The sequence below is a fragment of the Pituophis catenifer genome, unplaced genomic scaffold, assembly GCF_029215685.1.
Source record: "Pituophis catenifer annectens isolate HBS135680 unplaced genomic scaffold, rPitCat1.0.hap2 SCAF_9, whole genome shotgun sequence".
NCBI lineage: Eukaryota > Metazoa > Chordata > Lepidosauria > Squamata > Colubridae > Pituophis > Pituophis catenifer.
Genome location: NW_027256889.1, coordinates 2,205,210 through 2,216,003, shown reverse-complemented (window position 1 = coordinate 2,216,003; position 10,794 = coordinate 2,205,210). Strand labels below are relative to the sequence as shown.

The 10,794-nt window shown below is 51.4% G+C and overlaps 1 protein-coding gene across 2 annotated transcripts; it reads right to left on the bottom strand.

Annotated features, from left to right (window-relative positions):
* Positions 1 to 1,357: 1,357 nt before the first annotated feature.
* Positions 1,358 to 10,376, bottom strand: LOC139321477 (ADP-ribosylation factor 6-like). Of its 2 annotated transcripts, none has more exons than XM_070950213.1 (2): positions 10,268 to 10,376; positions 1,358 to 4,289 (listed from the first exon to the last, which is right to left on the bottom strand). In XM_070950213.1, the coding sequence occupies exon 2, from the start codon at positions 4,253 to 4,255 to the stop codon at positions 3,728 to 3,730; it is 528 nt and encodes a 175-aa protein (XP_070806314.1). In that variant the 5' UTR covers positions 4,256 to 4,289; positions 10,268 to 10,376; the 3' UTR covers positions 1,358 to 3,727. The 2 variants fall into 2 exon arrangements, with proteins under 2 accessions (XP_070806314.1, XP_070806313.1); XM_070950212.1 differs by lacking the exon at positions 10,268 to 10,376 and adding an exon at positions 4,782 to 5,073.
* Positions 10,377 to 10,794: the final 418 nt, after the last annotated feature.

Here is a 10,794-nt window from a genome sequence, read left to right as displayed (position 1 = left end):
GGGGGGGAAAGGAAAAAAATGAGTTATTTTCACACGGATCATTCTCTGACCATCAACAGGCTTTTTTGGAGGTGGGGAGTGTGGGGGGGGAAATAATAACCATCACCCCGTGTCTGGATTTGATGAGTGATTTTTTTTTTGGGAATGATTCCACCACAAGACAGGAAAAAATGACAAGCAATGAAGGAAAAAAGGCCACTAAAGATTTCAGGGCAGGGTTGAGGATTTAAGTGCCTTTAGAATATTATACCCCGCCACTCCCAACCTGTCAGACAGATTAGGACTACAAGACCCAGCATTCCCAACCAAGGAAGGACACTAGTAGGAGGAAGCCCGATTTTCAGATCAAGACGGTTCCCACACGCCAGCTATGGCGGTACATGCTGAGTTTGGGAGCCACACATTAAAGCATGTCGTAGCCCCCTTCCCTTAAATTTGGATGCCTCTCTCCCCCTACAGCCTCGCCTTTCTGGGCACCCTAGAGAGAGGGAGGGAGGGGGGGGACTATGAATCCCATCTATTCCACTGCTAGATGGGGACTGATGGGGAGGGTAGTCCTGAAGCCGTAAAGCAACATACATGATGCACGTCCAGAGGCCCAAATAAGATTTTCTTTCCAAAATGTTGAGACGCACCATGGGTACGTAAGCTGCAGAAGATGGCATCACGGCATGAAAAGTTTATTTTGGAAGAAAGCTGGAGAGAGAGAGAGGTGGGGAGGGACCCCCCACACACACATCAGAAGGAAGGGGACGGAGGAGCAGAACCCGGGGACTCCCCTGCCCCAATAAATCTCTCCAGGCTGAATGTCCTGCCCTACCAATTCTCCGGATGGCATAAATTAGCTTGAAGATCTAGGTAGAACTTCAACTCCCAGAATTCCCCTGCCGGCCATTTTGGTGAGGGTATTCTGGGAGTTGGAAGTCCACCCCTATCTTCAAGTCGCCAAGGAAAAGAAACACCGAAAAGGCATTTTGGAGGGCTTTGCATTGCGTGCACACAACTTTTAACACAACTCTGCTACAGGTTCTCCAGATCAAAATGTATTTCTGAATACTCTCACCCGACGAATGAAACTGTGAGCTTGGAAGGAAACACTCGGAAAAGAAATAAAGATCAAAGAACTCCTTCATGCGCTCTCCCTCCAAATGTTGGAGAAAGAAGGTGGAGGGGGGGGGAAGAATTCCAGCTTTCAGGAGCCTCTGCAGGTCAAAAAAGTCAAAATGGCCTCCCGAACCACACAATCAACCCTTTCTGCCTGACTTTTTAAAACATTGTAATTTTTATTTTATTTTTAATTTAATATATTTAATTTAAATATATTAAAAAAAAACAGGTGGAGTTTAGATTACACTATTTTGGCCTCCATCTATTTTTTTTTTTTACCGTAAGCTACAAGACATCCTTGTGAGGATTATTCCTGCGCTTTTTGAAATCCAGAAAGAGCTCAGCTGAGAGGGGAGGGACAGGGAAACGGCTGAAGAGAACATTTTACGCTGGCTCAGCGCAACCGAGAGGCTCTCCCCGTTGAGTCACATCTGATCCAGATCACACCCAGAGTGCAAGCCGCAGTGGAAACTGCAGACAGAAAATGCAATCTGATTTTTTTCCCCCACCTCCTTCCAGGGTTAGCACAACCACGGTTCTCTAGCAGAAGGGAAAATCAATTCTTCCTTCTCCTTTCTCATTCCAGGTTTTTCTCTTCCCCACAAGGTCTTCCCAAGCTGGTCAGAATACGAGTTTCAAGGATTCGGATGAGAATCGTGCATCTTACAATGGCCAGGGACGAGAAAATCTGAATTAAATGGAGGGGCGGGATTAAAAAGAGACGTCGCAAGCCCCCTTCGGTGCGTCAAGACATGCTTGAAAATTGGAGGAGGGGGCAAGGAAGTCTTTCTGCGTCGCAGCCAACTTGCAATGCTCCCCCAATTCATCGGTGGACTCATTTGGGGGTTCATAAAGCCCTCATATTAAAACAGAGAGTTTTGTTTTTGTTTTTTTAAGGGAAAGAGAAATTTAAAAACTGCTTAAGGAGAGGAGGCAAGGACAGATTCAGCCTGATGGTTCCAGCACTTCAAATTGGCCATTGCTTAAATAGGATTTAAAAAGCGAGCGAGTGAGCGAGTAAGCAGGAGGAATTGGGGGAGGGAGGGGGTTAGCAACTGGAAAGGGCTGAAATCAGAGGGGAGAGGGACTTATTCCCCCCCCCCGCCCCACCATCCTTAGAGCCTCCTGGCAAAATCCTCCTCTTTGGTCTATGCCAGTGTTTCTCAACCATGGCCTCTTTAAACTGGATGGACTGCAACTCCCAGGATTCCCAGAACCTCCTGGGATTCTGGGAGTTGAAGTCCACCTATCTTAAAGGGGCCACAGTTTAAAAAAAAACAACAACCCACTGATCTGTGCTGAAGGCCACACAATCTAAGGTGCTGGAAACGAGATCTATGCCCCTCCCCCCAATAATGGATCGTATCAGTACAATTTTTTTTTTTTTTAAAAAAAAGAGGATTTATACCCACCGCTTGGAACTGAACCAGAAAAGCACATTTTGTTCTCAAGAAACAATGTCCCACGCCCCTCGAGCAAAGACAGGTAAACATTTCCAAGGATGGGCCTTTGCTCCGATTCACCAGGTTGAGCCCCACCGTGCTGCCAGCTGTGGAAACAGGGTGGCATCCTAAGGATCGTGGACCGAAGACGTCCATGGCAGGAAGGCTGGGAGAACAGGGAAAGTTTTCTCTCGGAGAGGGGGCAATACCAAGTTTGAATTCGTGAAAGAGCCGGTCAAGGAATGTGACGGACACCCCCGTTGTGGTCCCAACTTGAGTCCCTTGTTTACAGGAGGGAAGGGACCCTCCACAGAGCCGTAGGCAGGAATTTGGGGATAAGACAGCCACCAAAGCACGGAGGCTTCCGTTCCACTCCCTCCTGGCAGCGGGCAAACGGGTTCGGTCGGGCGCTAGGCATGCCTGCCCTTGTCTCTTCCCAAGCAGGTGGAACAGGTCAGGAGAGAGGCGAGGCGAGACAAGGCGAGGGCAGGGCGTTCCCGGCAGAGACACTGGAAGAGGCAACCTGAGGAAGCGAACCGTCCCACCGAGACTCCCCATCCCCACCAAAAGCTTAGCCTGCTAACGCAGCACCTTCGGAAGCTTGGCGGGGTCTCCTCTGCCAACCTGGTGTGCCCAAGCGGGAGGATTGGTTTCCAAGAGGCCACGGCGGAGCAAACTCAAGTTCCTTGGAAGTGCCAAGCTTCCCCACCTTTAAAAGGTGGGCGGGGGAGGACGGGACCACCCCCAAGTCAACACAGAGCTCCTGGAACTGGTCCCAGCCAACGCTCTTCACGAGGGTCTTCACCTTTGGCTTAGACTCAACTCATTCGGAAGACACCTGAGTTCGGAGGGCTTGAGGAGGGGGGGGGGCGGGGAATGTTCCAAAGGGGTGCAGGCAGGTAGCTATGGATCAATGGGATGGGGGGAGGGGCCAAAGGACCCCCCCCTCCCCTCCACTTTTCCATCCGCAGAAATCAAGGCATCTTCCGAGAGAGAGAGAGAGAGAGAAGCAACGAGATCTTCCAGGCCTCGACGTTTGATGGTGAGGCCTCTGCCAGGAGTTGGAGAAGAGTTGAAGAGGGGGGGGGAGGGGACAGATGGAAGATAAGATTTGAAGAACTCGTCGGTTAGGGAGGTTGCGTGCGCCCGTTATCGAGTTAGCTCTCCGGCTTCCAGAATTACGATTTGTAGTTAGAGGTAAGCCACATTAAGCCTTCATAGAGTCCTTCTCCCGATGTCGCGCACGACGGCTGGACGTACCAATTCCTGTCCCTAATGCGAGTGAGCCCCAGTTTCTCCTGGATCTCGTGAGGTTTCATGGCGTCCGGGAGGTCCTGCTTGTTGGCAAAGACCAGGATGATGGCGTCCCTCATCTCCCGGTCGTTGATGATGCGGTGAAGCTCTTGCCGGCCTTCGTCGATCCGATCCCGATCGGCACAGTCCACCACAAAGATCAACCCTTGGGTGCCAGTATAGTAGTGTCTCCAGAGAGGCCGGATCTTGTCCTGACCTCCCACGTCCCAAACGTTGAATTTGACGTTCTTGTAGGTCACCGTCTCCACGTTGAAACCTACGGTGGGGATGGTGGTGACGGGCTGGCCCAACTTCAGCTTGTAGAGGATGGTGGTCTTGCCGGCGGCATCTAAGCCCAACATCAAAATCCTCATCTCCTTGTTACCAAAGATCTTGGATAGCATCTTCCCCATGGCTGCAGGCAAGGACCACACAGTCCATACAAGACTGGAGGGGAAGGGAAGGGAAAGGGGGCAAAGGAAGAGGAGAGAGAGAGAGAAGGTTGATTGAAAACACAGTACGAACAGCGGAAGCACGCTAAATTTACATTTCTCCTGGTCTCCTTGCCAATGCCTTGATGTAACTCCAGGGTCCTCCTTAGCCAAGGTAGAACCTTTAGCCAATGGAACGACTTGCCACCAGATTTTGTGGGTGCTCCAACACTGGAGGTTTTTAAGAAACTGGAGAGCCATTTGTCTGAAAATGGTCTAGGGCCCGGGTCTCTAACCTTGGCAACTTTAAGAGTTGGGGACTTCAACTCCCAGAATTCCTCAGCCAACTTTGGCAACTTCTGGGAATTCTGGGAGTTGAAGTCCACAACTCTTAAAGTTGCCAAGACCTCTAAGATCCCTCCCAATTCTGTTAAGTCTAACAAAATCCTCTCTCCCACCCTTGGCCAAATCTCCCCCGCCCGTTACCTGGTCACTTCCCTATTCTCACCTGAGCAGAGCCACTGCAGGTGGCAGTTGCCAAGCAAAACGGAGCAAAGCATGGTCTCGTACCGTGAGCAGAATATTTATTTAATCTTCCCAGGCAACAAGGGAGGTTCCCTTCTCTCGTCGACTGGAAAAGTCTGTTCTTCCTTCCAACCTCAAGCCCCATTCGGCCAGCATAATTTAAAAAGAGATCGGACAACCCATTGGTTCAGACAGTGACAGTTCTGTTTAAGCAGAGGGCTGGACTAGAAGACCTTTAAGGTGCCTTCCAACTCTTGTTATTCTTGTTAATGGTGCCAAAGTGAAGGCAGCATACCAGGAATGAATGAATGAATGAATGAATGAATGAATGAATGAAAATGAATGAATGAATGAATGTTAACATTCAGGGAGATGCCAAGGCCCCATACAGCTGGTATGGCTTATTATATTATTATATTATTATCCTTAAGATTCTTTTTATATTCCTGCTCCACAATTTGGAACTCATCATTCCCAAACTCAAAAGAGAAGGGATTTGAGGACCTAAAACAACTTCTACAAAGAATACAGGTAGCTCACAACTTATGGCCTCAACGGAGCCCCAAATTTCCATCGCTAATCAAGACATTGAGTTTTGCCCCATTTTACGACCTTTCTCGCCACAGCCGCTAAGCGAATCGCCGTAATTGTTTCAGCTAGTAAGACCGGCTGTGAAGTGAATCTGATTTCCCCATGGAGTGTGCTTGTTTAGGAGGTCACAAAAAGCAGATCACGTGACTCTGCCAACGGTCATAAATACGAACCAGCCAAGTGTCTGAATTTTGATCCCGACCATGGGGCTGCTGAAATGGTCGTTAAGCATGAAAAACGGTCATAAGTCACTTTTTTCAGTGGTGTTGCAACTTTGGTCACTAAACGAATGGTCGTAAGTCAAGCACTAGCTGTATCTCCCACTTTTCATCCATCAAACGATCAACCAGCAAAGCAGAGGCACAATAAATACATTCAATAAATAAGACCGGGTCTTATATTAATTTTTGCTCCAAAAGACGCATTATGGCTTATTTTCCGGTTAGGTCTTATTTTGAGGAAAATACGGTACTAAATGCGACTGTCTGGCTTGATCATCTTAACTGGGGTTTATTTTGGGGGCTTATATATTACGAGCATCCTGAAAAATCATGCTAGGGCTTATTTTCCAGCTAGGTCTTATTTTGGGGGGAAACAGGGTAAGTATAATTATTGTATTTTCTTCCAATTGCATTTTAAATTGTTTTTATAGGATTTTTAGTAAATCGTTTGTGTTCGGAACTCTGTATTTTGATACGGCCGATGGGCTGATCCATAAACCCAAGCGAATTCAACTTAACAAAACTTGGCGAGAAAAATGGGCTCCCTTTAACAGATTTCTCACTTAGCAACATAAACTCCGGGCTGAATTGCGGCCGTTAATTTGAGGACTGCCCATCCCTGCGGCCTTTAAAAAGGAACATTCGGGTTTCCTTCTGGAGGCAGGAAAAGAAAACCGGAAGCCCGGAAAACTGTCACGCCCATCCCGTGTTTCTGGCTTTTTCAACCTTCTTTTCCCAAAATGTCTCCAGACCAGTTTTTCCCAAGCTGTAACTCAGGTGACACCTGCCTATTTGCATTGCAATTAGTCATGCTCTGCAATTAATTCTCCTGTGAGTCAAAGGGCGGGACGAGGAATTTGGAAAGGCATAAATTATCTCCCGCTCTTCCAGCACAAAATCTTGCCAAGTTACTTCTACAGGTAAGTCCTCAACCTACGACCAGCAAGGAGCACCAAAATGTACATTGTTAAGCGAGGCCTTTAAGTGAGTTTTACCTCGCTTTACGACTTCTCTGGCCACGGTCGCAGTGGATAAATTAGTAACCCGGTTGTCAAGTGAATCTGGCTTCCCCCCCCCCCCAGTGACAAGGTCGCAACGGGGGATCGCGTGATCCTGGGGGCCCAGCAACGGTCATAAATAGGAGTCAGTTGCCAGAAGAGTTTTTAAGTTAGTGGTTGAGAGTGAATCTGGTTTCCTCAGTGACTTTGCCTGTCAGATGGTCGCAAAGAGGGATCGCAGGACCCCGGGGACACTGCAACGGTCGTAAGTCTGAGAACCCGTTGTCAAAGCATCTGAATTTTGATCATGGGGATGCTACCGAGATTTGAACTGTTGAAAAACAGGTATGTCACTTTTTTTCAGCAACCTTGGGAACGGTCACTAAATGAACCGTCGTTAAGTCGAGGACTACCTGTACACCCCTCTCTGCCTCCCAAATCTTTCTCCTTTCTCCCTTCCCCAGTTCACCGGCCTCCCATCTTAGTGTGCAGAGAAAGTCACACACGCAGGAAGTTAACGTGGAGGTCCCACCTGGGGCCACCGGAACATTCTCAGAAAAAGCAGCCCAACCCACTTCGGGGCCTCCCCCCCTCCTCCTCCCAAACACACGCACACACACACACACAAAAGCGAAGGTCACATTTTTAGAAGTAAAGACACCAAAAACCACAATGACAGGCATTGCTGAGGCCAGCTCACGTCCAGAGTCTCCACTATTAGTCACCTTTTGCAAGGTGGTTAGGCTTAAGAAAGGGGGAGGGGAAGACCGGCCTTGTTCGACAGGTGAGCAAAGAGCTGACCTTGGCAAAATAAATAAATAAATCCTGCCTCTTCATCCTACTAGATCTCAGCGAGGATGGATTTCCTAATAATCGTGAGCTCTACTCTGCGGGACGGTTGGGCTGGCGCTCCTTCTGAAGTTCTCCAAAAACTTCTTGGCTAAATTTGCCTCCCCCCCCACCTTCCTGTTTTTCAGCCCCAAGACAGAAGAAGATACTCAAGGACCTTGCTAGTTCAATTCCCGATCACCTGTCAGTTAAGGCCCCAAATCCACAGAGAGGTGAAACGAAACCAGCATCAGAGACAAGTTTCCAGCCCTCATTTCCATCTGGAGGCTCATTTCAGCCCGGTTCACTCCCTTTTAATTTCAATTTATGCGTCGCTGAAGCTGTCGCCATCCTTCTGACACCCTCACTTTCCCATGGGGAGTGTCCCCCCTCCCCCTCCAGGCCACCTCACCCCCGCCCCCGTTTCACAGGTTCCAAAACTCCGAGAAATAATCTTCCTTTCTATTCATCAGAGCCTTTTTCTGGATAGGTTTTGCTATTTCAGCTCCCAAGTTTAAAAGACTGAAAAGAGGGAGGGAGGGAAAAGAAGGAAGGGGAACAGAGAGGGAAGGAATGAACGAAGGAACGAAGGAAGAGGAGAGAAGGAAGAAAGGAAAGTAAGGGAAGAAGGAAGGAAGGAAGAGACAAGGAAAGGGAAAGGAAGGGAAAGGGACAGGGAGGGAGGAGAGGAAGGAAGGGGAAAAAGGAGGAGGAAGGAGAGAAAGAGGAAGAAAGGAAGGGAAGGAGAGAAAGAAGGGAGGGAGGAAGGGCTACTGAAATGGAGGGCCAGAGGATCAAAGTCTCAGTTTCTCTCTCTCTCTCTCTCTCTCTCTCTCTCTCACACACACACACACACACACACACACACACACACAGTGTTTCTTCACCTTTCTGAAGCTGGAGAGGAAGAAAGAGAAGAAAAAAAAAAATCAGAGCACCCAACCATTTTCAAGAGGAAACGCCCAACTTTTCAAAAGTCTTGCCAACTTTTCTCCACCTTCCCCAAATAGCGGCCTTCACAGGCTGTCCCAACACCTGCGCCGGGCTTCTCTGGCAGCCTGGCATGGAGGAAGGAAGTTATGCTGAATCACAGAAAAGACCTGGAAACTTTTTGTTGGTCTATTTTAGGGCAGTGTTTCTCAACCTTGGAAGCTTGAAGATGGGGGGACTTCAACTCCCAGAATCCCCCAGCCAGCAGCGCTGGCTGGGGGATTCTGGGAGTTGAAGTCCCCCCATCTTCAAGCTTCCAAGGTTGAGAAACACTGTTTTAGGGGGGGAAAACCCCCCCAAAGCACCCTTAAACCTCTGGCCGAAGCCTTCAGGCCCAGCTCCAGGCTGAATTAAAGAGCTGGGAAGACTTTTCAAATGGGGGGGGGGAGAGAGACCAAAGGGAGGAAATCTCAGTCCTGGCCTTTAAAGGGCTCCTGCCAACCTGTCCTTGAGCCAGCATGAAATGACCCTGGACAGGGGGCACTGATTTATTTCTCCCCCCCCCAAAAAAGGAAGGGCCAGAGAGGCTTTGAGGGAAGTTTGTTTCTGCAGGTCCAAAGAGGAGGGGGGGGGAAGATTTTGCTCCAGGGGGGGAAAAAAGAGAGAAAGAGATTTTGCTCCTGGAAAAAAGATGGGGGGGAAAAAAAAGAGATTTTTTTTGCTCCAGAACAAGAAATTCAAAGTTTTAAAAATTTAAAATTTGTAATGCACAACCTGAGAAAAAGAAGCAACCCCCCTCCTCCTCCAGAACAGCCCGAAAAGAACTTTTCCCCCCCACCACCACCACCACCTGAAAGAGCTGAGGGGGGGGGGGAAGGAAAAAAAAAAGCAAAAGAAGAAGAAACTGCAACATTGTTTCCAAGAAAGGAAGTCCTGGGAGAGGAAGTTCGGGGCTCCTCCGCCCCGTAGACAGCAAACCCCCCCCACCCACCCAGCCCCAGCCAATCTCCCCGACCCCTCCCCAAAAAAGGCCTTTCTCCGCCAGCTCTCCCCCCTCCCCGACACACACACTTTTCACATGCGGGACAAGGACGCACCGCGCTTCCGGACCCGAACACGTGTCTGCCGATTCAGCCCTTCCTTGCCTGCCTGCCAGCGCCCGACCGGAACGGCAGTTTTAATTCAAATCCGAGATCCCACCCAAATCTCCACTCGGGAAGGCGGTGCCCGGGGTGGGTGGTAAATCTTCCCCTCCCCAAGTTTGCCCACCCCCTGAAATTCTCACCGGGGGGGAGGGGAGAGGGGGGGGCGGAGCGACGGCCCCATCTCGGTCCCCCCTCCTCCCCCCTCGTCCTGCCTTTGACCTCCAACTTTTTCAAGAGCCTTCACACGCCCCCTCCCCTCCTATTTGGGCTGCGAGGGGCCGGGGGGGGGGAAGGGTCCCCGCAGAGGCGCCCTTTCGGTTGAACTCGGGATGGGGAGGGGGCTGCAAGGAGAAAAGAGACCCCCCCTCTCTCTCCCCCCTCCCCCTGCCCTCTCTCTCCCCTTCCCTCCCTCCCTCCCTCTCCCCCCCCATCCATCTCCCTCTCTCTCTCTCCCCCCCTTCCATCCCCGCACATTCCCGGCCGCGCCCCGCCAACCAGGCTGCGTTCGCACGATCCGGCTGACTCGCGTCTTGCCTTTAAAGAGCAGGGGCTGTAAGGTTTCAGGGGCGGCGCCCCCCGGGGAGATGAATCAGGGGAAAAAAGGACCCATTGGGGAGCGAAGCCAGGGGGCCACGCCTTAAAAGGACCCTTCCCCTCTCTCTCTCTTTTCCCAGGGTCTCCCGCCCTCCCCCCCCCCACGCAAGCAGGCAAAGGCACTCAGCACGCCCCCCCCCACACCCCTCGCCCTCCACTCACCTGGGGAGAAAGGAGGCGGGCGCGCGCCCCGACGGACGAGCAGAGGGCGGGGGGGGGGTCCCAACCCGGCTGACTTTCTCCCGGCGCGCGCGGGGAGGGGGAGATCAAAGGCGGCTTTGGAACGTTGGGAAACTTTCCGCGGCGGCGTCACAAAGGGAAGCGGCCCTCAACGTTCCACGCGGAACCCCCCGCTGGGCCGGCTGCAAAGTCACCCACGGCTTCCTCGCCGCTCTCCCTTCCCTTCCCTTCCCTTCGCAGCCCGGCCCCGGCGAGCTCCAGCGCAGCCCCCGCCGCCGCTTGGCTCCTTCTTCTCCGGCGGCTGGAGCGGCCGAGGCTGCGAGCGGAGTCCCTGGGCGCGTGGGATCGGCGGCCCCTGGCAGCTCGTGGGTCCCGGAATAGGAAAGGGCGCGGACGCAGAAAGGGAGCCTCCCCCCGCCTCGTTCAACGGCTGGCGTCAGGGCGCATGCTCGCCCTCCTCTTAAAGGGCTAGCGCCTTGAAAAGGAAGAGGAGGAGGTGGGCGTGGGCG